Genomic DNA, 24,628 nt, shown 5'->3' with positions numbered 1-24,628 from the left:
CCTCATTGGCTCCTTTCACCGAGAGACGGGAAAGATGTTGAGAGTGGCAAACGAAAATTGCCAATAGAGAGGCAGGGAGGAGGCTGGACGGCTTGCCTATTGGCTGCGTGGCGGGGAAGAGACGGAGAAGCGGGATCGTGTCCTAGAAACCGCCCGCCGAGTAGGAGCGTGCGGAAGACGGCGGAGGGGTTCCGCTTCTTCTCGCTCTGGGGCGGGTCGCCGCCGCCGCTGAAGCCGCCAGGTAGGCTCCTGCTCAGGCGGCCATGGGGGCCGGGTGGTGTCATTCGTGATAGGCCGGAGCGTCTGAGACCTTGGGGCTCTTCAACCCGGGATGAGGGAAGGGAAAAGGGATCTAAAGGGGACTGAAAGGGAAGGGCGGGGAGTGCGCCTGCCTCGCACCCCGGGGAAGGCGTGGGGTGGGAGCTGCGCAGGTTTGGGAGGGCGGCCGCCAAATACGGACCATCTCGCGACAACATCGCAATCCCTTAGGTGGCGTATAACAAGGGTTCAGTATACTGCCACGGCAGACTCCATATACCGGCTCAGACTGTTGGTCTGTCTGCCCTCCAGATGTGTTGGATTACAGCTCCTAGCAAGCGGACTTGGGGAGTATGGGAAGTTTAGTCCCACACATCCTGGAAGGCACCAGGTTGGGGAAAGCTGGTCTGTTCTTGACTACCAGTAGCTCTCCAGAGTTTCAGACAGCGGTGTTTTCCAGCCCTAGCTGGAGAAACCAAGAATTGAATGCGGGATTTTCCTGCATGTGCAGCAAGGGCCCTACCGTTGAGCAAAGGCAGTTCCCCCTGGCTGCCTGAAATGGAAGGACCAGAAAAAGGGAATTTATTTATTTATTTATTGCATTTATACCCCGCCTTTCTCCCTCTCGCAAGGAACTCAAGGCGGCTTACATTATCCTCCTCCTCACCATTGTATCCTCACAACAACAACCCTGTGAGGTAGGTTGGGCTGAGAGTCTGTGACTGGCCCAAAGTCACCCAGTGAGCTTCCATGGCCAAGTGGGGACTAGAACCCAGATCTCCCGGCTCCCAGTCCGTCACTCTCACCACTACACTACACTGGCTCTCTTCATAATCCAACTCCCTCCCGTTTCAATTTCCAGCATAAATTCACTGAATTATAAGACCACTGTTGGTCTCTTGTTTTCCTTCCTTCTTGAGCATGCACTTTCTAAATGTGATTGTGGTTTTCTCTCCTGGGATAAACTGGAAAAGGACTTCAAGGCTACCTAGTCCAGGGGTTGGCAGAAAGTAGGTCTCCACATGTTTGGGAGGATTCCTGACCATTGGCCATGCTGGTAGGAGCTTCTGGGAGTTGATGTCCAAAACTTTTGGAGATCTACCTTCTACCCACTCCTGATCTAGTCAGCTTTTCCTGCTTTGAGACGAGCTCATGGGTGTAAGCAGGGAGTAAGAGCAACAAAGTGCTTCTGTGGTAGATTATCTGAGTAGAGGAGTCTATATAATGAAGTCCCCATCTCTGTCCCCCCCCCCCTCCACTTTTGGTTGCGGAATTCCCTTCTAGTCATCACCTTGGGCTGTGGCTTCAGTGTGGAAATGGTCACCATTGCTGCTTTCGCTTTACTCTCACCATAGTACCTGGCTCTTTTCTGGGGATCCTAGGAAATTGTTGCTGTACTGTCTGCTTTGTTCTCCTTGGCAATGGCTGCTCTGACTCACAGGCCCAGATGACTAAAGGTACAAGAAAAGGCAACCCTGCAGCCTGAATAATTGGCCAAGTTGCAGGTAGCAAACTGGGGGGACAATGCTCCTCTCCCTGGCCCCTGCCTCCCCCCTTTTGTAGGCTAGTGATCAATTCCTAATGGTGAGCAACACATCCAAATGAAACTTTATTGGTGCATCAGTCAAAATCCTTTTGAATAGGAGTCCTAGATATTTGCTTTGACTGTGGGAAGCAAAGGATGGGAAAAGTAAGGGGAGCTGTTGTCAGCTAGGATGCCTTCCTGTCAACAATCTGCCTGCTCCATTCTTTTCAGGGAATTGTTTGTGGTGTATGTATGAGGGTTGCAAGACATGGTTATTTGGAGCTAAACACAAGTTATTGCACTCATTCTGTGATGCTGAGACAGTACTTTGCTTTGGTTCCATTTTCTGGGACTGAAGCTCAGGAGGTTCTGAGGAAGGCTCAGGTTCGGATTAGAGACCAGTGTGGTGGCTATGGAAAAGTTCAAAGGCCAAGTCTGAAAAAGGCAAGTCTTGCAGGCAAAGGAATGGTATGAAGGGAGTTGAACTCCTTTCACGTTTTCTGGTGTGCATCGAGTCAGTTTCCAGATATGTATTTCTGTGCTTCCAACATGGTTTTTCTTTTCAGCATGAATGTTGGAGTAGCCCATAGTGAGGTGAATCCCAACACACGAGTGATGAACAGCCGAGGCATTTGGCTGGCCTACAGCATCTCGGTGGCTGTCCTCCACATCATCCTTCTCAGCATCCCCTTCTTCAGTGTCCCTGTGGTCTGGACCCTGACCAATGTCATCCATAACCTGGTAGGTCAAAACTCTCTTACTGCCTGATCTGGTCACTGACTACATTTTCTTAAACATGATTCTTCATTTCTGAGCCTCTAGGGCAGGGGTGGGCAGAAGGCAGATCTCCAAATGTTTTGGATTTTAACCCCCATAAGCCCCTGCTAACATGACCAATGGTCAGGAATGCTTGGAGGTGACAGCTAAAACCTCTGGAGATCTACATTCTGTGCATCCTTGCTCAGGGGTTCTTTTATCCCATCAGGAGTGGTATTTATCCTAAGATGCAGTTTCTTTTCTTTTTTCCTTTTTCCCAAGCAGAGGGGTCTTGAATGCTGTCCTAGATCTTAGACTAAGAAATCTATTCAGGGATTTCTACCCAGTAACCCTGGTTGCCATTCCATGTTGAACCATTAAATAATTCCTTAGCTCTACCTTTTAATCTGAACAGTGCAAGAAGCCATTACTGCTGATGTCCTCTTTCCTGCTGTACTCCTAAAAAAAGGTGGAAGAAAGACAATGATCACTTCTTTTTCCTCCTCAGGCAATGTATTGGCTCCTGCACACAGTGAAAGGGACCCCTTTTGAAACACCTGACCAAGGCAAGGATCGCCTCCTCACGCACTGGGAGCAGATTGACTATGGTACACAATGGACTTCCTCCCGCAAGTTCCTAAGCATCTCACCAATTGTGCTGTAAGTGCCAGGAATTGCTCATTTCTGCACCGTCATCTTTTAGTCATGCTCATTTGACTAGTTTGCCAACAGCCAGTAGATTTCAACAGCTGGTGTTCAGAGTTCATTGGCTATGCCTCGACATGCTGTTCTATTTCTGAACCTGGCTGTTTTGTTTCTGGTCAAGTCTGGCCTTCCTCAAGCCATTGGTCCAGTGACTTGGGTCCATTGGTCCAGGTTGATTTGACTGAGGAGGTGACATGTGTCTATTTCTTTAAAATTTGGTTTTTAGACTTACATTGTACAAAGATGGAGAAGGAGGAGGAGGAGGCTATCAATGGCTACTAGTCCTGATGCCTCTATGCTGTTTTTAGTATCAGAGGCAGTAAACCTGTGTACACCAGTTTCCGGGGGTATATAAGCAGGAGGGTGCTGTTGCACTCATGTCCTGCTTGTGGGTTTCTTGTGGGTGGCTGGTTGGCCACTGTGTGAACAGAATGCTGGACTAGAAGGACCCTTGGTCTGATCCAGCATGGCCCTTATGTTCTTAAAGATAGCTTTCTGCTGTGATACACTTTTAAGGTGATTGTGGTTACACTCTATCACTTGCTCCCATGATAGGCTGGAGGCTGAATCACACTCTTATTGAAAGAGAAATACAATGGCAGAGCTGCTAAAACCAGATACGCAGAGATGGTGTTTGGAAAGAGTTATGCTGACATGGGGCAGACTGTGTGAAGTCAGATACTGTCCTACAAAGCTTTGGATTATGGATGTCCTATTGCAAAAATTCTCAGTGTGTACAGTAGGCTTCCCTACAGAAATATGAGCTTCTTTGTGACTCTTCTCATATCAGAACTTTGTGGAGGCATCTGGTTGATCATTGGGCAGCAGGATGCTGAATCAGATCGACCTTTTGGTCTGATGCAGCTCGGCTGTTATGTGTGGCGTCATTGGGCTTGGAAATAATAACATACACCTTCCACTTACGTGCATCATTATATAACAGGAAGCTGTTTACCCTGTTCCTAACGCCACTTGCCCATGTAAGGAGTAAATGGAGTACTGTTAGCTATTAAAATATGATGACTCTCCATATATTTCCACAATCCTTCCTTCAATGAACAATAAGACTAAACATGCCTTGTTTTGTTTAGAGAAGCCTTCTCAACATGGGGAGGGTCGTTGTGATACAGGTTGAAAACTCTTTCTGTGTGTATATGCGATTAACACTATATTTCTTTCCCATCAGCTACATCTTAACCAGCTTTTATACAAAATATGACCCCGTGCACTTCATAATCAACACCACCTCCCTGCTGAGTGTCCTCTTGCCCAAGCTGCCCCAGTTCCACGGGGTCCGCATCTTTGGCATCAACAAATACTGAAACAGCCAGAATCTTGGTACTGCTGAGACTTTTTTCTTCCAAAGAAAATAGCTCCTAGCTCCAAGATCCTTGTGCCAAAGGCATGATCACACCACCTGAAGCTCTATAGAACCGTGTCTGAGTGGGGCAGGGATAGCTCTAGCTGCCCACTGAACTGAGAGCAGTATTGAACGTTTTGTTTCTTGGAAGGAGATTTATGCCGTTCTCCCTGTGGCTAATCTGCAGTTGGGCTGGCACCTCTTTTGGTGGAATGAAAAGATAATTGAGCCCTCAGAGGCCCCAGATCTTCTGTGCAAGAGTTCTGCTTGAGATGTTTGTAATCTGTGACTGGGATCAGCTTCTGAGAGAGCGCCATTTTGTGTAACCCTTTTCTTTTTAGATATTCCCACTTCAAACAAGCTTGTGCTGCTAAGTTTTGTGTTTGTTCAGGGTGGAAGAACCTCTGAAAGACCTCTTAGGAGAGTGAACTGTCATGACCCTAACTCCCAGGGTTCTTCTCCTAAGCTGTGCAAATATATGTCCGATACACTCCTTAAATTCTCATTTGTTAAGAATAGACCAGCTTTGAGTATAACCTTGTTCATACCAGTCAAGTATGAATCCAGCATAGAACTTGTGTTTTTAAATAGCTCTGGTTATAAAGGAAAAATGTAAGATCATGTTAGTGTTGGAAGACTCAAATTAAAATATAGCTTTTGTCAGTGCTCTGCACAGCTTCTCTCCATGCTGATTAATTTCTGCCCTTCTTACATTCTGCCTATCTGTATCCAAGCTCTTGCCTGCCTCCTCTCTCTTCCTTCCCTGCTTTTTACAGTTGTAATGACTGCTAAGAAACCGATTCAAGCTTCTAAAAAACAACCCTCCAACAGTCGCTTCACACAGTATTTGTAAACTGACTCCATTGAAAAGCAGTGATTTCAAAGATTACATGAAAGTTCTATTAGTTGTGTCACATAGTTGGGTGACAAGTAGGAAGATGTGACTGAGCACAAAGGAATAGAGGCAAATTGCCAAAATGCACAGTCTGTATTGCTAGTGAGACCTTGGTACTTGTAGGCCTTCTGAGCTGCTAAGACTAAATTGTCATTAAAGCAGTAGAGTGAACTGTTAGGGGTAGCTCCAGCTGACTGCTCCAGTTTTTGCTCCAGTAGAGCAGTCAGCTGTCACTACAACCTGGCCGCCTAGGTGTGGTTTTTCATCTGAGAGGATTCACGTATGTGAGTCACCACTTGATGCAGATGAAGTGATAGACATGTATGTGTGAACTAGCCTGGACAAGTAGAATTATGGATACATAATACAACCTGATGTAGTCCATGGGCCAAAAGGGGTGGTCATCTATCTGGACTGAATAAACAAAGTAGCCTTTTTTGGGTAGCCTGTGACCCTAGTACAGTTATTAGCCACAATAGCTGTTGGTCATAAGTAGCTTTCATCAAAACACCCCTGCCCCGTTATGTATTTTTGACTTTTTTACACAATACTTGTTTGAGGTTATAGGTTTGACACCTTTTGCCCATTAGAGCCCAAGAGCTGAAATTGACCAGAAAAGATTCGGAACAGACTGTGCAAAATCTGCAAGTTATGCATGGAAAAATCTTGTTTATTAGATTTCACTTTTGGATAAAATTGGTCAGAGAGTCTGGTCTGCCTTCTTCATAGTTTACACCAACATTTTCCTTATTTAGCCAGTTATCTGACACTGATTAAAGGTTAATCATATCTCTACTGAGGTAACAGTCTTTGTGTAAAACAATACTCACCCACCTGCCTCTTTATCTGTCAGCACGCTTCCTTCTACATACATGGGGCTTTAAAATAGGGTGGCTGGTGCCCACGTGGATTCAGCTAGACACTTTTTTTTTTTATAATCTCTGATTTTAGTAAAATTAGCCATGATGCCCATTTTACTGAAAAAAACATGGTGTTAAAAAATTGCCAGAAATACATAATACTCAAATGTAAGCACAAGTTGACAAATGCAACATATTCTAGGTGAAATAGAAGTTGATACAAATGGCTACATATTACCTCCTGTATCAGAGGCATTATGCCTTCACATGTGTTTTGGGGGAGTAAGCATGGGCGGATCCTATTGCATTTATGTCCGGTTGGCCACTGTGTGAACAAAATACATGCTTGACTGGATAGGCCCTTAGCACGATTTAGCATGGCTTTTCTTACGTTCTGCAAGTGTAAGCAGTCTTGTGCCACACTCACATGTACCTGTATGAAGAATGGTTTGACATGCACAGCAATATACCATGTACAACAATGTGACAACCAAGCTGACTGAGAACTTGTACCTGCATTTGAGCATTATGTCCGCCTTTGAATGTATTTTTTTTTTTTACGCGAGGTGCTTTTTTCAGTAAAAAAAGCACTCATTACCAACTGGCATGGCTACCCCCCAAAGCTACCATGTTTATTCACTCCTGATGGTAACAGTCACTCCTTTTTCAGGCCTGTGGATGAATTAAAATGTCAAATAAGCAAAAAAGATTGTGGCAAGCAAAGACAAATCTATATATTGCTGAGCCTCACCAATACTGATGTGCATCTTTAAGAATAGTGTGCTTAGTTGGAAAGCTTCCATAGCTCATCACCATGAAGCGGTGGAAAGCTGTTCCAGAAATGCTGGAAAAAAGCCCAATTTCTATAGTTCACCATTTTCCTCTGCCTTGCAAAGTTCACTGGCTAAGGGCTGTAGAGAGATACTGTCTAGGCTCACCCCTTTTGAGCTGACCTGCTTTCTCTGGCATCTGTGAAAGGTATCCAACACTACTTTGTGGAGATGGGTTTAAGGTAGAGTGCAGGGTGATAGCTCAGTAGTCAAATATTTTGAGAAGTTACTTTTGAATAGAAAAATTACCAAAGCCATCAGACTAAGTCATAAAAGCACTCAAAAGATACATTGGAATAGATTTATCCACAAGAACACTTTGTACCTGTTAGAAGTGATTTCAAAATCTGTTCCTATGAGTTAAGTCACTTGCTACAAGCTTGATGATGGTCTCCAAGAGCTGCTTCTCACTAAATCAGGTGTAGAAAACTTGTGGCCCCCTCAGCCACCATCCCTGACCATTGGCTATGCTGCCTGGGGCTGATGGAGTTTTAACAACTTCTGGGGGATCATAGGTTTCCCACCCGTGTATTAAGCGAGAGTCAGGTTGTGCTAATGCAGAGGTCCCCTACATGTTGCCTGTGGGACCTCCCAACAGCACCCACGACGCTCTTCACTCCCTGTCCCCTGTGGTAAAAGTCCAAACTGGACTTGGAGGTCCGTGCCCAGCTGCCCTCTAATTAAGCTCTGGACATGCGGGTAAGATTCAACTCGAGTTTACTCGTGTGCAACGAAGGCAGCTCTGTCAACCCAGAGGCAGCCCAGATCAACACTCACCAGTTACATTTATAATCATAATGTGGCTAAATAAGTGACATCAGCCAAGGCTAGCGCGCATGTCTGCTTATTATCAATTGAACTTTTAATGGACCATCACCCTTGGCTTCTTCTCAGAGCCTTGCAACTTTTGCAAGGACAGTGATTCTTATGTCTGGGGTGAGTTGCTGTGGAGACAAGTTAACTTATCTCTACTGTCCTAACAGTTTCTTCTTTTGTACAAAACAAAAACAGTTATAGGCTTTTGAGGAATCTACTACATTGGCACAAAAAAAAAAAAGCCGAGACAACATGGCCTTGCCTTAGTTATTTTCCACACCCCTTACCCAAAAGTGTTTTTTAAATAAAAACCTTTTAAAATGTTAAGGCAGTCTTCCTTCTCTACCTTTGTAGCCTCTTCCGTTGCTATTTGTCTACCCCTTTGCCTTGCTGTTTCCCCCTTCCTCCTCTCCTCTAGCTTTGCTATTTCTCCCCCCCCCCACCACTTAGCTTACTTTTGATAAGCCAGGCCCCCACAGCAGTCATCATGTGACTAGCCATATCCTCTTTCGGAGCCATTTTGTGGTGGTGCCCACAGCAGTTACTCAAATATCCAAATGTGCCCACGGGTCCAAAAAGGTTGGGGAGGACTGTGCTAATGTTTACCATGCAAAATATGAAGGAGACATGCATGACTCTAAACTCACACTACGGAGCTTTGATTGTGCTGGGGAGCCATAGCCAATGCCCTTAGGAACACGTGTCTTTTATTCACACTTTGCATTTACCATGACAAACACTGACATATAACATTCAAAGTTGTTTTTGGAGAGGGCTTGAAACCTAGGGAATCCTCTTACTTAGAAAGTAGCATTATAGGACCCTCTTGGGCACATTCCATATAAAATTGGGGAGGGGAATACTTGATTTTTTAAGCTAGGCTAAGCAATATATAAACACCCCATATATGCAGAATACTACCAATAGTAACTTAGTGGTTTGAAAGGTACTGTTGTCTAATGTTACATAAAGGAGGAGCCTACTGAGCTCAGGGGAGGGTGCAGTAGCATCACCAGTGAAAAGGCTCTGCTTCAGATACTAACAGATCTCATATTTTATTTAAAATATTTGTTGACTGCCTGTCAGGGCAAAATCCCTCCTAAGACAGCTCACACAATAGAATCCTATACAGTTATGAACAAAATATTATCGACAAACACTAGCAATAAAACATTGGCCCGGACGGTATTAAAATTAAAAAAAAATTGATGCTAAAAACCCAGGACAATCTGCTGAAATTAATTTCAGAGAAGGCCAGAGAAAACAAGCAAGTCTTTAGGCTCTTCCTTAATTCTGGTAATGATGGGGTCCTGAGCCTACGTAAGAGTAAGGCTTCTGTCAATCTCTGCTATCACGGAGGTTCATATAGAAGCTGTGTGTTCTGTATGCTGGCTCCAAACCCCTGGAGGCTGTATAGATGATCATCAGCTTGAACAATAAGACCCTGAAGTTAATTGGAAGTCAGTGCAGAGAAACAACTCGTTTCACATACTCTGTCCCATCCCCACCAACATGTACCCTTGGGGAACGGGGAGAGGAGCGAGAAAATCAGCTGGCCGCTTACATTCAGGCTGTTGCCATCAGTTAAATGATATAATCCTGATCTACAACATTTGTCATGACCTTAAAAGTGAGCAATACCAGTTAGCACCAGAACCATCTTTTGGAGAAGGGAGAACAAGTGTAAAAAGCAGGGGGACGTCATCAGTGAGCTCTCTCCCCACTCTAGATGCAGCTAACTTGCTGGAAATAGTAGAAGGGGTGTACCTCATGAATCCAGGCCTGAGTCTAAACCACTGTTCCTTCAACTTTTGATACCTGGTGTCTTTCTCCATGCATTAAAATTGAAGGGACATGGCCTACATTAAATTCTCACACGGAGGCCCAGTTTGAATGATCACTGCGGTTTAAACAAGCCACAGCATGTGCCCGGCATCATTTGCCTAATTATCTCTGCGGGTGCAGCTTGTCACATCATCCGAACCTGGGCGGCATGGCTTGTTTGAAGGGGAAACAACTCACAAGTAACCCATGGCCTGTTGTTGGGCTGAGGGTTGTTTCCCCCTCCAACAAGCTATGCTGGGGGAATTCCTTGCACTTATCAGCTGTAGTGCAAACTGCATCAGGAAACCGTGATGTGGCCTTACACCCCAGGATGATGTAGTACCCAGTAATCAGTGCTGCACGAGACCTCTCCACCCTGATGGGGTAGAGTGGCAGAAACATCAAAAAGACTTGCCTTAATTTTTCAGGACACCCTGGTGTTCAGTATGGGAACCACTGTTGCAGACGCCTCCAAGAATGCATAGGAGAGATTGGCCGCCATGTAGCTTCTCTTAATCAGAAGAAATTGGCCTGTAACTCGGATTGTATGTAGATAGTCAACTCAGGATTGACCAGCTGCATATTTCCCCACCGTGGTGTCCTTCATTTGTGTTCGACTACAGCTCCCAGCATCCCTCAAGTAGTCCAACACATCTGGAGGGCACCAGGTTGGGATAGCTGCTTTCCATAGTGCAGTAATGCCAATTCTCTTCTTTCCACCATCCATCCCCAAATCAGCACCAGTTGGGTTCTGAACAATACTGGGAATAGGCTGGGGAGACGTCTCCTCCCAAGGTCCTGTCCTATAGTTGAGATACAAACAACTGCACAGCTGCTTGCTTGCAAAGGAGCTACTGAAGGAGTGGCCAAGGGCCTTGGGCGTTCACAGTGGTCTATTTCTCTCTTGAACAGTGGCTCTCTCCCTGCCACAAAGCAAGCTGCTTTCGAGCAGAAGCAACTTTCAAAAGCAGTTTGCAATACAAAAAACCTGGCTCCTCCTCTTAGGATCGATGCCAGAATAAAAGTAGGGGGAAGTTGCAAATATGTGTAAACATGAGGCATGAAAGGAAGTCATGGTTGGCCCACTATTATTCAGCCATGCACTGACTATGCAGACTCGCTGTTTTGTAATGCAGCAGGACTTTGTACAACCTGGCAAATGGCTTATGAGAGAAGGCAGCTCCATCACACACACATACACACCCCTAAACACAGAAAATAAAATTTAAACCAAGACTCGAATAATTTAAATGCAGTTTAGTGTTATTTTTTATTTCTTTTAAAAACCTTAAGAGAAGCAAAATTGGGAACCACTTCTTTTGTATCTTTGAACGTAAGTTATATACATTCCAAAACTGTACCCAATACAAAAGATGCCACGTACAAGGGTGTTTTTTGTTTGCTTTTATTATTATTTTTTTAAAGGATTCTTTGTTTGTTTTCAGCTCTTTGCTCTCATCGTGAAGGACAACTTTGCTACACAGAAATCACACACACAAAGTAATAAAACCCCAAAACACAAAATATAATTCCTCACGAAGTCCACACTTTATTTTTTAAAAAGTGATTATTTTGGGTTCATAAAAGGGTTAAAACTTAATATATATAATATGTGCAACTGTAAACAGAAGTATGGGACAAGGCGTCAAATGCGATTATACAGGCAGAGAACTTTAAAAAAGTTTTAGCTTCAAGACTGGGTTATAGTTTATATAAAAATTAAAAACTGTATAGTCTTTCTTCATCAGCTAAAATCTACAGGATTATCTTAAACTCTAACCGTCATCCAAAAAAATCTTGACAATCTATTATATTCAGTCACTTTTATCTTTTTTTAAAATCTCTCTCAAGCTTTTAAACCTTTGTAGCAATTCTTTAAAATTTATTTTTTTTACATCTTTACAGCCTTCCAAATTACTGGAAAGACACACAAACAAATCCAAGAGACAAAAAATGTATACTGGCTTTAACTCAAACCTTTATTTTAAAACAATGTCCAGTGGTTTTGTTACTGATAAAAACTCCCCCCCTTCTCTACACAAATGCCATCTTATTTACAATCTTAATTACTTAATAATTTGTCATCTCCCCCCTCCCTGTTTCTAACCGTCGTAGCTGAGAACGGTTTGCAGAAGCAGCTTTTTCACTCAAGAACATGGTTCTCATCTTGCCGACAAGTTCAAAAAGAAAGATGCTTTTGTGGACTAACCCTGATTTTATGCCCTACCTAACCCCACTATGACAGATAGGTTGTTGCCACGTTCTCTCTGCAAGGTTTCAATCAGTTGAGAGTATGAGCTCTGACCTGCTAGATCTCTTAATGCCACTCTGACAGGCATTTGGGGGGACATGTGAGTTTTAAAGGGGGAAGAGGGAAATGGTGCAATTGTGCGTTAAAGATCTCAACTGTACAAAGTTAGTCAAGAGAGCCTTATCGGTAAAGACTCTGCAACTCTTGCCCCTCCCCCATGCCAACTTAGGTTCAAGGGTACCAGCAGTTCTCCAAAGTTTCACTGAACAGCAGGGAGACTGTGTGTGTGTATGTGTCCCAGTCCCCTGTATAATGCCCATATTTTGCCTTCTATTAATACATGATCTCCCTACGTGGGGGAGGATGCTGCTGGGCAGATGGCTCTTAAGATACTGGTTATAAACTGATTGTTTTCTTTAAAAACAACAAAAAAGGAAAAAATATAGTATCTATATACACACACACAGACATAAAGCATAAAAATGGATTCTTTACACACTCCCCACCCAAAGTTTTGTCAATAAACAAGTCTCCCCTCTAGTTGTCTTCACACCTGGCCGGGGGTGGGGGGAGGAAGGGGTTCTGCAGAGAGTTACCCAGCCAGCAGTCCAGAAAAATGCTGCAGCCAGGGCATTCCTCCCCATGCTAGTTCAAATATATATACAATATATATAAATAGATAAATAATCCCAAACTCTGCAATGTGCCAACATCTATCTCACTCTCTCTCTCTCACTCACACACACATACACGAGCCTTCAGAGCAGCAAGTTGATCATGGGAAACTGGAGTGGGAACTGGGACTTTAGGGAGATGGCCTTAGCCAAGAGCCAACTCTCCCCCACCCTCCAATGTCAGAGCCAGCTGCTAACCACTGGCCTTTTAATGCATGCTCCCCGCTTTGCAGATGAGCCAAAATGCTTTGGGCTCCATTGGAGACGCTCTGCTAGAGAGAGGTGCTGGGGTTGGCATCTGGTGACCTTGAGCTCTTTGTTCCCCAACACATTGGCACATTCAAACCACCATATCATACCCTGCAGTGTGATATGCCCCTCTGTTGCTGGATGGGAAACTATGGTGTTCATTTCAGCAATTCAGTCTTGAAGGGTTCTAGGAGACAATCTTACTTTTGGGAGCAGAGGGGAGAGAAGAGAGAGGGTGGGAGGAGGACAATCCCAGAAAAGACGCTTCCCACCTCCACCTGGAAACTGTTCCCATGTGTGCCAGGGCAGCTGTGGCTCTCCATGTTCAGGGAAGAGGGCTCAAAAGCAAAAGGGTGGCACAGCGAGGGGCTCAATATTAGAGAAAAACAAAACAGCAAAGTCTAACACTTCAAATGAGGTAGGTTCAAGTGCGGATGCTCCTCGCGCATGGAAGATGGGTGGGTGGGGAGGCAGAGGAAGGGAAGATCTGTTTCCAGCTTCTGCAAGTCAGTGCCTGCTCTCCACTGAAAGAAGTACTTTTTCCCCAAAAACACATGTACACACACACTCATGCTCCCCCTTTTCAAATCTGACACCTAAATGTATACAAAATCCAGAGCCAGGGGGCTCTAGAAGGTGGATTGTCAAGCTAATGAGTTTCTTTGAAGCCTCGTGTTACCTTGGTAGATTAGCAAGCAATAGATATTAGGTTAAAAAAACCCAAACTCAGACGCACACAAAAATTTCCTAAACACGCATACGCATACACACAGGAAAAAAAGAGTTACAAATTCTTCTCCGGGGATTCAATAGCCATGCTGCAGTCCCCTTTCCCCAGCTCTGCTAGATAGAATGCCCCAATCTCCTCCCAGTATATTTTTGAAGTCCATTATTTACAGGTGCACAGGGGTGGAAGGGGTCCCCATTTCAGCCTCAAAAGAAAAATACTAAAAAGAAAACCCTGAGTTGCCAGTTTATCAGTTCCCCACCCCAGATGGGGTTGCTAGTGGCTGTTGCCTTCTGCTGGGGAGTAGCAGGCTGCCTTGTCCAGAAGAAGGAGGCAGCTGGACCTGACAGCCAAAACCACCAGCTTGATAGAATACCTTAACCAAGACTGGCGTGCGGTGGCAAATATGCTGACATCGCCCCCTCTCACTTTGGGTCCCAGCTGCCCCACTAGCATGTTGGGGCAGTGGATTCCAATCACGCTTTCCCTGGGTGATGCTCTGCTGTGCCGGAGGGTTGGGAGAGCTGGTGGAACAGGCCTCTCTCTGCAGAGCCTCCTGCGCCGTTTGTGCTGGGCAGCCAGGGATATCCCCCTGCCTTGCTTGGTGGGCCCCTTTGGGCTAGTTCATCCATTTCCTGCAGTTCCAAGCTCCACAATGGCACGGGATTTTGTGCTGATCATCTTCAAAATCAAACTGGTAGTCATACGTCAGCTGAAGAGGAAGGAGACCAGATGAGAATGAGGATTGGGGGGGGGGGGTTCTTGCACCACCCATCTTGCCCATTCTTATTACAACCATGCTCATTCCAACAGATACTTCAGTTGAACAAAATCTTTAATACTTCTATATTGTTTCCACCAAGATGGTAGCAATGACGGGAAGAAGGAACAGGAATATGGACTCCTCTTTAACACACTTCTGCTCCAGAAATGTATGTTCCTCTGTGGAACAGAAGAAGCTGCCTTATACCAAGTGAGATGATTGGTCCATCTAGCCCAGTCTTGCCTACTCTGGCTGGCAGCAAAGAGTCTTTTTCTGTCACTGACTGCCTGATCCTTTCATCTGGATATGCCAGGGTCTGAACCTAGAGCCTTCTGCATGCCAAGCATGTGCTGCTACCGCTGAGCAACAGTCCCTCTACATTAAAATGAAAGGATGGCAGCCTGGCCAACCCATTCTCAAGATGCCTCTGTCTACCGGTCAGTCAAGAAAGCAGAACAAGAGCACTCTGGGATATTTGCCCAGGACTCCCTTCAAGATAAACATAAAGGCATTCTTGCACATAAAAGAGTGGTAATAGCACACAAGGAAGGAGGACACGTCGGAATAACCCCTACAGGCATATCAAAGTCTGTTTGCCTTTCATTCATGGCAATGAAGTACACGGCCACCACATTACAGATAGAGAACGCATTCAAAGATGTGCCAATATCGGAGTGTTACCAGAAATGTTTTGTAGGGATATGAATTCACGGTCTAACATACCATTCAATTACACTAATTCCTGCCACTCATGAACACTTGCTATGCCATTGAAACATGGTTTAGTCCCCTTTGTTGCTCACATTGTGTGCATGCACAAAACAGTGAACAAGAAACAACCCCCCCCCCCTCCCCGCAGGCACACACCCGGGTGCTGGTACAGATTAGAAAATGAAAGAATGTACCCACACAAAACTAGATTTTCATAGGGTGGGAGTTCCTGCTGTTGCCACCTCCAAGGTAGCCTGCAACACCATGGGGAAGGTATGCTAGTTGCATACATATTGCGAAATAAATAGGCAGGTAGATTTAAAAGAAAGGCCATGTAGCACATAGGCATTGAAGGTGAAGGTATACAAATTACCGTTTTTTAAACCTGCCTACCCCCTCATTTGGGATGGGGGTGAATGCCAATATGCAAAAGCAATGTTTTCTATCCATTAACTCTGGAGAAGCTTGGACATTTTTCCTCAGTCCCAAGGCAGGGTCTGGTGGCATGTGATGCAGCCACCTTCTTGAAGCTAAGCAGGTCTGGGTCTGGTCAGGGCCCAGGTGGGAAACCACTTGGGAAACCCACCTTGAGTTCCATGATGGGAGCAGCCACAGCTCAGAGGCAGAGTACCTGCTTTGCATGCAGAAGGTCCCAGGTATCTCCAGGTAGGGCTGGGAAAGATTCTTGCCTGAAAACCTGGGGAGCTGCTGCCAGTCAGTGTCAACGATACTGGCTAGATGGACCAAGAGTCTGACCCAGTATAAGGCAGCTTCCTATGTTCCTATGATGGAAGCAAGGAAGGCGGGTATAAAATGTTCTAAATCAGCCTTCCCCAATGAGTTGCCTTCCAGATGTTTTTGACTACAACCTCCCATCATCCCTGCTCATTGGTTATGCTGGCTGGGGTTGATGGGAATTGTGGTCCAAAACATCTGGAGGGGACCACACTGGGGAAGAACATTCTGAAATCAGGAGTGGGTGAGTTGTGGCCCTGCAGATGTTTTGGCCTGCAAACTCCATGATCCCCAACCATTGGCTATGGCTGATGCGAGTTGTACCCCAAAACATCTAGAGGGCCACAAATTGCCCAGCCCTGTTCTAAACAAATAGACTCAGTGTCCTATTGTTCTACAAGCATTTTCTTCACATACACATTACTGGTTTGGGATTATGCACCTAGACACACCTGCCTTGCCCTCCCCTTTCCCCACCCCACAATAATCCAGTCCCCACCTCCTCTCCCTTGGGTATTCGGCGACTTGAGATGATGATTATCTTGTCCTCCTTGTCGAAAGTCACAACCTCAGCCACGCAATTGGGTGCACAGGAGTGATTGATGTACCTGGGGGGAATAGAAGAGGGAAGGACATCCATGAGCATGAGGAAGGATGCAGGGACACTTTATCCTTCTCCATGGCACCCCATTTCAGTGAGGCCACCACTTTTTCTTATGATATTTGCCATTCTTTGGAATGCTCTTGAAATTTTGGAAAGGGTTTTTTGTGCAGGATGACTGCAGCAGGACCCCTGGGTTCCGTCCTTAATGTTGCATGAGAACTAAGGGCTGATTAGGTCAAAGGAGGGCTGGGAAGTGTGAGAAAAAGGAGTCAGGACTCTGGGGTCATAGCCCTGGCTCTGTAAGGCAGCATCCACAATGGCCAAAGAAGTCTCAGATGTAGTATTTCTCAGGCTTTATCCTTTTGGCAGGTGAGGTTAAGCCATAGTCTAAATCTAGCATCTCACCTCATCACTTTCCTGGGGACTTATTTCTACAGGCTGCATATATTAAAACCACACGCTGACCCTGTAGTCCTCAAAGCAGCACTTCCTGCCAAGCTGCACAAAGGAGCCACAGGTATGCGTGTGAGTGAGAGACAGGAATGTTGTGCTTGCCTCTCACAAGGTAAGCCCATTCAAGGTAGGCTAGGCTGCCTCAGTCTGCCTCTCTTGTCCTCGACTTGTGCTGCTCGCAACCCCAGGATTACCCCTGCAGGTCTGCCTATGTCCCCTAGCTAAGATGAACAACACTTCAACTTGGGACAAGAAGCTTCTCTGCGCTCTCATTCTCTTCCAGTCTGGTTGCAATGGGCAGGTCCTGACAGATCAGCAAGCTGGTGGACACAATTTGATAATTTTAAAAAATAATCAGATTTTTAAAAACACACACACGGTTCTATTCATCTAGTTTAAAATGAAATCAGACTGCAATACGAACATGAAACTCTACGCTTAAATCCCATAGAACTGAATCCATGACATTCTGTGAAACACATTGAGCTGGTCTGCACAACAATGTGGGTGGATAATAAGCCATGGTGGCTTTTTAACCACCCCACATGTACTGGTCGCATGCTGGCTGATTTCCCTAATTACCCTCACTGGGCATGGCTTGTCATAACATCCGAACCTGGTGAGGATGGGTGGCTGGGGTGGTTAACAAGCCACCCAGCAACCCTACACCAATTGTGGGCTCTGGGTGGTTTGTTAACTACCCCAGTCAGCCACCCACCCTCACCAGGTTTGCACATCACCACAACCCACCCCTGGTGAAGGTAATTAGGGAAATCAGCCAGCATTTGACCAGAGTGCACAGGGGTGGTTAACAAGCCACCGTGGCTTATTAACATTCTCATGTTATGCAAACCCGGTTACTAGGACTATTCACACAACATGTTAACCCACACTCAATGGCTTGAGTGTGGGTTGTTTTGAACCATGTTTTTTTTGTTGAACCATGGGTTAGCAGCACGTTTTCTGCAGGGTGGGTTATCATGTTGTCTGAACGCAACCAGGGTGGCTTGTTAACTACCCTGAACAACTCAACAACAAACCATGGGTTCTCAAGGTGGCTTGTTTGAGAAAATAAGCCACACTGCATGGTTAACAAGCCCCTCGGCTGTGTTCAGACAACACACTAACCTACGGTTCAACAAACAACCTATGTTGCAAAATAACTCATGGTTCAAAATAACCCACATACAATCACTGAGGCTCAGTTCAGATGACATGCTAAACCACGGTGGGTAAATTCTGGGAGCAACCCACAAGAGATTGACATGTTGTGTGTGGGGTATTTTCCCCACCATGATGGGCTAATTACCCTCATTAAGCCACTCTCATAACTCATGCTCTGCAGGGTTTGTGCGCCCCATGGCGACTTACCATGTCGTCTGGTGAGCACGCGTGAGTAATGGGGACCTACCACAGATACGTGCTCCTAGAGCGACTGAAAATACCACCACTGCTCAGCTTGACCGATCTATATGGCTGAGATCTGCCTGGCAACAGATGGAGTGGCCACCAGGAACCCTTTTCCACTGTGGAGGCCCTGGGATGAGAGACTGCCGGGCCTGGAGGACTCCAGCAGGGGTCTGCCTCAGGATGGGAGAATGAACCATGCTGCATGGCATGGTTGCACAGTTGTGTGTTGGGAGGGTGGCCTGTTCTTTTGGTAACCCTCTCCACAGGTGGGTACCAAACCCCCATGGGTTAACGTGATGTGTAAACAGGCCCTGAGTGTGGGTTAGCGTGTTGTGCGAATAGCCCACTGGGCAACAGCACGGTTTTCTGTGTAAAATGAATGAACAATGGGGGGGAGAGTTAATCAACTTTTTAAGGCAAGCTTTCTTAATTGCCCAATATTTATTTATTTGTCTGTTATTACATACATTTATATACTGCTTTCTAACAAACTCTCAACGTAGTTTACTGGAATAATGCAATATATATATAACATTAAAATTCAAAAAATTAGTCACTGGTCCATTTTAACCATACTGGCTCAGTCACCAGTCAAGGAAAGCCTGTATGAAGAGGTAGGTCTTGAGCAGACATCTAAAGATCAACACTGAAGACGCCTTCCGTACATGACCTACAATAGGTCATGTATTCGTTAACTGTGGCAGATCATGAATATTTTTGACTACCAACCAAGCAACATGGATGCTTACATTCCTTCTCATGGAGGCAAAAACCCTCTTCTGACAAGTAATGAGCAACCATTGCTCCTGGAAAGTTGGGCTCTTAGGCCCCAATCCAATGCATAGTCAAACATGCTTAGACCACTTATGTAACTAGTATAAGCACCCATAACTCTAATGTGGATTGTTTTCCTCATCTTCAAATACGTGAGAGCTTGCTTAGTGTCTTTGCATGTCTACAGAGGGAGTCAAAGAGAAATCTATTGATCACAACTCCCCCCCCCCCAATCTATCAGCAAATCTAGTTCTGTAGTATAAAACATATGGGGCCTGTGTGGCAAAAAATGTTGGACTGTGATCCTAAGTAGTATAAAGGCTTTATTTAGTTCCAAATTGTTACAGCAACTAATCGATATGGATGTTTGTTCAGAAAACATGAGTTAAATTGTGATCGAAATCAATGATTTAAACGGGCATTTTTCCAATTTTAAAGCCTGTAAATGGATCGACAGAGTGAAGCCTTTGGCTCTGGATACAAACACTTTCACAGCATAGCCTCACTCACCTGGCAGGGCCGCCGGTCAGCGTGGCATCAATGACATGCTCATTGTTGATACGGAACATGTAGATCCCTCGGTTCTGGAACAGGTGTGCAAGGGGGTGGCGGAGAGAGAGAAATTACAGTGTGTATTTAGGAACCAGTGTCTCATGGTTTTGCACTCAACCTCAGCCGAGTATATAATTTGATAATTTTACAATTCTAGTTTGTTTTTGTGCTCTGCTAAGGGATGTAGTGTGTCGGGAGTGGCTTCTTCTGCTACTTCCAAGCTGTGATGTGGTAACCTTAAGGGGCAATGGAATAGGAGGATCCATTTCATTCAGCAATTTGAACTAAATCAGTCAATTCTCTACCTTGTTCACCATCACACCAATCTTGTAAAATAGGTCACTACTAGGGAGGCCTGAAGAATTCAGTATTTGCCAGTCTGTACTTCTCAGACTCCAGTCTGGACTGGAACATATTTATCCACTGGATTTTGCATTTTCCCCAATTCTCAGCTCAAAGGATGTATCAAAATATATTTAAAGTATGTATTTTGGGGAAAATATATGTTTAGAAACATGTATTCAAAATTTATTTAAATGTGAATTTCTATAAGGATTATAAACAATTGCAGATGAATACAGAAATGCAGAATGGACTTAATACATGAACACATGTGGAAGTGACACAGATCAGAAACAGACCAATTCATTCATCTCTACTCACTACCATTACCCATTTAAAAGATGGGGGAGAGCAACCACAACATTAGTCCACAAAAGATGTGGATCCTGAAGATCTCAGACTGAAATCAGATTCTCACTGAATGTGCCCCACCCATAACACTGGTCAAGCCCACCTCCCTTCCCAGTTCTGGCAACTATCGAAAGGCCCACATCTGGAATAAGCCAGAATTATACCAAGCCTCAATCTCTCACACACACAGACACACCCTGCCCAAAGCAAGGCTCTCTCCATCAGGATGAGTACCACTGCCCCAAAGCAGGACCCTGGCCTCCCCAGCCCACCCCGCCCGCCTCACTAATCAGTGGCCAGGTGCTTCTACCCCCGTTTCTCCCTGTCCCAAGGCCATTCCAGGACAGCGGTCTTGCTCGCCCTACCTGCTCCTCGTAGATCTTCTCGCGCCGGTTAGCCACCTCATTGCGAATGATGGTGCCGATGTATTCGATGACCATGGTGTGCTTCTCTAGGTCCTTGGCCGCATAGAGCCCAAGCCCCTGGATGCGCGAGCGTGCCAGGTACACGTTGTTCTTCCATTCCGTCTTGAGGCGGCGGTACTGTGAGGACTTTGAGTGCACAAACTGCTTGCTATATGGCGTGTTGGTTTCACCTGTGAATGTGCTCTGGTAAGCTTTGGACATGCTGGTGCTATTCAGAGTGTGGGGCCTTTGAAGGGTGTTGTGGGAGGGAAGGGGGAAAAAAAGATATTAAGCCTACCAGCAGGGTAGCCAAGAATCAGGACAGACATACTCAGGATGCTATAAAGCAGGGGCCCTAGGGGGCAGATTGCTTCCCAGGACACCCCCCCCCCACCCTCACCGGGGGGTGGTGGATGACATCAGGCCCCTCCCTCCCAAACCCCTGCCCCCTTATATCATCAGTTTCCCACTCAGTGCTACAGAAAGACAGCCTCTGGGCAGAGCTGAACTGGGGAAACCTCGCCAGATGGGGATGGGCTGGAGTTTCCCCATCCCCACCCTAATGGGATTGTTCAGCTGATGCTAAGATACAACAACCCTTCAGGAATGGCATTCCTGGAACAGCTACACTGGCATATTAAATTTGAGTTTGCTAATGACAAGAGGTATGAGGAAGCTTCATCTCACTCTGGATTTATCAGCGTCTTCAGGGCAGCAATTCTGATTGACGCAACTGTTTATAGGTGGCAACCGATTCTCTGCATAACTACCATCATAGCATGGATCATAGAATACAGTATGCAGGAGTTCTAGTAACTGGGAAGTAGTTACTAAAAAGGCAGGTCAAGCTCCCAATCCTTGACATGTAATTTCTACAACACAATGCCCTTTGATGCCGCCCTAAGAGTCCCATTCCACAATTCGCAATTACAAAGCAAAACCATGTAACATACTCCATGCTCTTTCACAAACAAAAACACATATGCAAAAAATAGGACATGGAAGTAGAATCAAATTCACACAACATTTGTTTCAACAGCAGGATCTATAATCCACTCCCACCCCCCACAAAACATACAATTCAAGAATCCTAAAGTAGAAGTTCTTCCTCCAAAACAAAGAAATGAGGGGATAAGAAACACTGGGTTCTTTCTACATTTGGTAGCTTCTCAGGCTATGGATAACTCACTACTGAATTCCTACATTTTTGCACCACTCAGGCCATAGAAACATGGAGAGCTGCCTTATACCAGCTCAGACTATTTGCCCATCTAGCCCAGTAAAGTCTACTCTGGCTGGCAGCAGTTTTTCAGGGTCTTTGGCAGAGAGTGATCTTTCCTGTTACCTGCTTCCTAATCCTTAAAACACAAATAAACTGGAGATGCTGAGAATTGCACCTGGGACTTTCTCCATGCAAGGCATGTGCTCAGTTACTAGCTATGGTCATTCCTGCCACCTCTGAGTACAGCACAGCAGCTATTTAACAGCCACACAGGAATACTGCATACTAGTCTAACACAGAGTAAAAATATATCAGCCAGCTACAAAAGAAGCAGTAGCAGGCTGAAGAACACTGTAGCAGCGCACACCAGCTCTTGCACTGAGAAACCTTGAACGATCATAACCATGTGAGAACGAATGCTTGCATTTCTCCCTGTTCTGCTTAGGCACAGTTTCAGAGTAGGCATTGTTCCTGACTCAGCCAGCAGGAGGCAGCCATTTCAAAAGAATCCTGAAAGGATGGGATTAGGACCACCCCTTCCTATTGGCAGCCTATTGCCCTGCCTGTAGCAGCGCAGACAACCTCTTCCTTTTCCCCCCGAGGATGCTGGGGATTGAACCTGGGACCAGCATGCAAAGCATGTGCTCTACCACTGAGCTATGGCTCCTCCCCTTAAAAAGGCTCCGCGCTCCTGACCAGGGGGTCTTGAAGTACTGTCTCAGGGAGGCCTGTGCATTCTCAGTGAAGGCCTCCACCCAAAGGAGCCATCAAGGTGCTGTCATGCTCACCGTTTGTAGTGTGTAAGGATTTTGGGCTCTGATCGAGCACAACCAGTGGGATTGATCATGAGTGGCAGCTCCATGAGTGGATGGCGCCCATAGCGGAACAGGTAGTTCTGGCAGCTCTCTACACCAGGCAGCTGTGAAGAGAAGGGGGCACAGCGTCTTTCACAACCTTGTGTTACAGTCATGCTGCACGAGCACTCTTTTCCCACCCCACCCTGGTGCATGATATTGACGCGGCTCCCCAAATAGAGTTAAGGGGTTCCCACTGCAAACCCATCCACGTTGCACAAAGTTCAGCTGATAAAAAGGGTCTTGGGCAAGATCAGAATCTCCACTATCAGAACTGATCTCAGCACCGATGCTCAGGATCATCTGTCCCTTCAATTCTGTGGAAAGATCTGTACCTGGGCTTTCACCCAGGCCTTCAGTGCCCCTGAACCCAACTCGTATCCTCTTTGCTTTCCATGGTCTTACCCATGTCAGTCACCTTCTCCCCAAACCCAAGGACTCCCACACCAAATTTCACCAGCTGGGTTTCTTGTGTTTGATACATACAGACTCGGCAATGCGCAGCACAGCATGCACTGTCAAGCCGAAGAGCTCTTCTCCCTTTAGATATTCGGGGAAAAGTCGCAGCATGTCAGCTTCTTTGCGCATCATGGCCACTGGTTCAATGATGCGGTTCCACACAGCTGTAGCAGGGGAAGAGGAAATTCATCAAAATGCCTTGCCTCATGGTAGATTTCACCTGGAGGATTCTGTGATTCCAGAAGGAATTGGAGGAATCCACACTGAAAATATGCACCAATTCTAAGATGGCAACAAGCAAACACTAAGACCCCCTCCCCCTCCCCAATAACTGCTCAGTGGCTGATGACAGCCTGATTTCTGGAAACTCAGGAAATCTCAGTGCAGGCCAGAACTGAGCAGGGAGCTGCTTCCCACAATGTCCCTGCTGCAGGGCACCTCTGTATTTGTTCCACGAACACACGCACCACCCCTTTGAACTCCTTTGTCCTACTCAATATGCACCCTGGGTCAGCCACCTCATTTTCAGAACTCCACAGAAGACTGTAAACAACTGGTCTTTGAATTATGTCAATTTTGTGTAGTTCGCATGCTCATCTAATTTGTGGAGCATATGTTGACTGCAAAACTTTGGTTCTTTTGTGAAACCACTGATAATTTACAATGTCTTGATTTACACCTTCCTCCAGGAGGAACAGGATCAAGAGATGTAAGTGGCTAAAGGCTGAAGCAACCTGATACACTCCAATAGTAACAGCTCACGTAAAATTTATCTGAACTGACTTGCAAGGACCTGAGGAGTTGCAAATCAATTTACAGTGCTACAAGGACAGTGGTGTTGTGGGGGGGGGGGGTCACCACCCCACTGCATTTCAGGTCACATGCAATTATGGCTCTGGCACACCTACATCTTTGTACAATTTGCAGTTTCTATATACAAAATGGCAATTATTAAGTAGTACGGTTGGACTGCCAGATTTTGTGTTATTGTGTGGGGAAAAAAGGTGGTGCCTGTCTGTCAAACGTTGATAATACTGCTATACTTTTTAATTAAGCATAGCAGGGAAACAAAATGATTTTAGAACATACTTTCTCACCTTGCATGCATCCAAGAGGGAGCCTGGCTTGCTGCTCCTGCCCTCAAAGAAACTGCGATAGCAATTCCTGTGGCAGGGCCCTCAGCACTACACCCCTCAGCTCCATGTTCTCCCCACAAACACCACAGCCATAGATATTAGCACACTGATTCATAGGAACCTCCCTC

The 24,628-nt window shown here is 45.7% G+C and overlaps 2 protein-coding genes across 13 annotated transcripts in view; one reads left to right on the top strand and one right to left on the bottom strand.

The window, feature by feature from the left end:
- The first annotated feature begins 144 nt into the window (after positions 1 to 144).
- On the top strand, positions 145 to 24,352 carry ORMDL2 (ORMDL sphingolipid biosynthesis regulator 2). Its single transcript, XM_084837347.1, has 4 exons — positions 145 to 241; positions 2,350 to 2,524; positions 3,048 to 3,199; positions 4,431 to 24,352. The coding sequence occupies exons 2-4, from the start codon at positions 2,351 to 2,353 to the stop codon at positions 4,564 to 4,566; spliced, it is 462 nt and encodes a 153-aa protein (XP_084693473.1). The 5' UTR covers positions 145 to 241; position 2,350; the 3' UTR covers positions 4,567 to 24,352.
- Positions 8,319 to 24,628, bottom strand: part of KMT2D (lysine methyltransferase 2D) — a 125,553-nt gene continuing 109,243 nt past the window's right edge. For all 12 annotated transcript variants that reach the window (XM_084837334.1, XM_084837330.1, XM_084837340.1 and 9 more), the window contains 6 exons: positions 23,392 to 23,528; positions 22,840 to 22,970; positions 20,791 to 21,076; positions 19,691 to 19,764; positions 16,439 to 16,547; positions 8,319 to 14,442 (listed from right to left, as the gene is read on the bottom strand). In XM_084837334.1, coding sequence (XP_084693460.1) covers positions 14,350 to 14,442; positions 16,439 to 16,547; positions 19,691 to 19,764; positions 20,791 to 21,076; positions 22,840 to 22,970; positions 23,392 to 23,528 — 830 coding nt within the window. In that variant the 3' untranslated portion in view covers positions 8,319 to 14,349. The remainder of the gene's footprint in view (positions 14,443 to 16,438; positions 16,548 to 19,690; positions 19,765 to 20,790; positions 21,077 to 22,839; positions 22,971 to 23,391; positions 23,529 to 24,628) is intronic.

Source organism: Heloderma suspectum, chromosome 2, assembly GCF_057233095.1.
Source record: "Heloderma suspectum isolate Gila_16-S chromosome 2, 16-S_ref, whole genome shotgun sequence".
Lineage (NCBI taxonomy): Eukaryota > Metazoa > Chordata > Lepidosauria > Squamata > Helodermatidae > Heloderma > Heloderma suspectum.
This window is presented reverse-complemented; position numbering and strand designations above follow the sequence as displayed.

What these genes read in the sequence shown, in the direction of transcription:
- ORMDL2 (XM_084837347.1), top strand. Translation starts at nt 2,351, where the DNA reads ATGAATGTTGGAGTAGCCCATAGTGAGGTGAATCCCAACACACGAGTG. An exon ending in CCAATGTCATCCATAACCTG is followed by an intron (nt 2,525 to 3,047) that starts GTAGGTCAAAAC and finishes TTTCCTCCTCAG; the next exon opens with GCAATGTATTGGCTCCTGCA. An exon ending in AGCATCTCACCAATTGTGCT is followed by an intron (nt 3,200 to 4,430) that starts GTAAGTGCCAGG and finishes CTTTCCCATCAG; the next exon opens with CTACATCTTAACCAGCTTTT.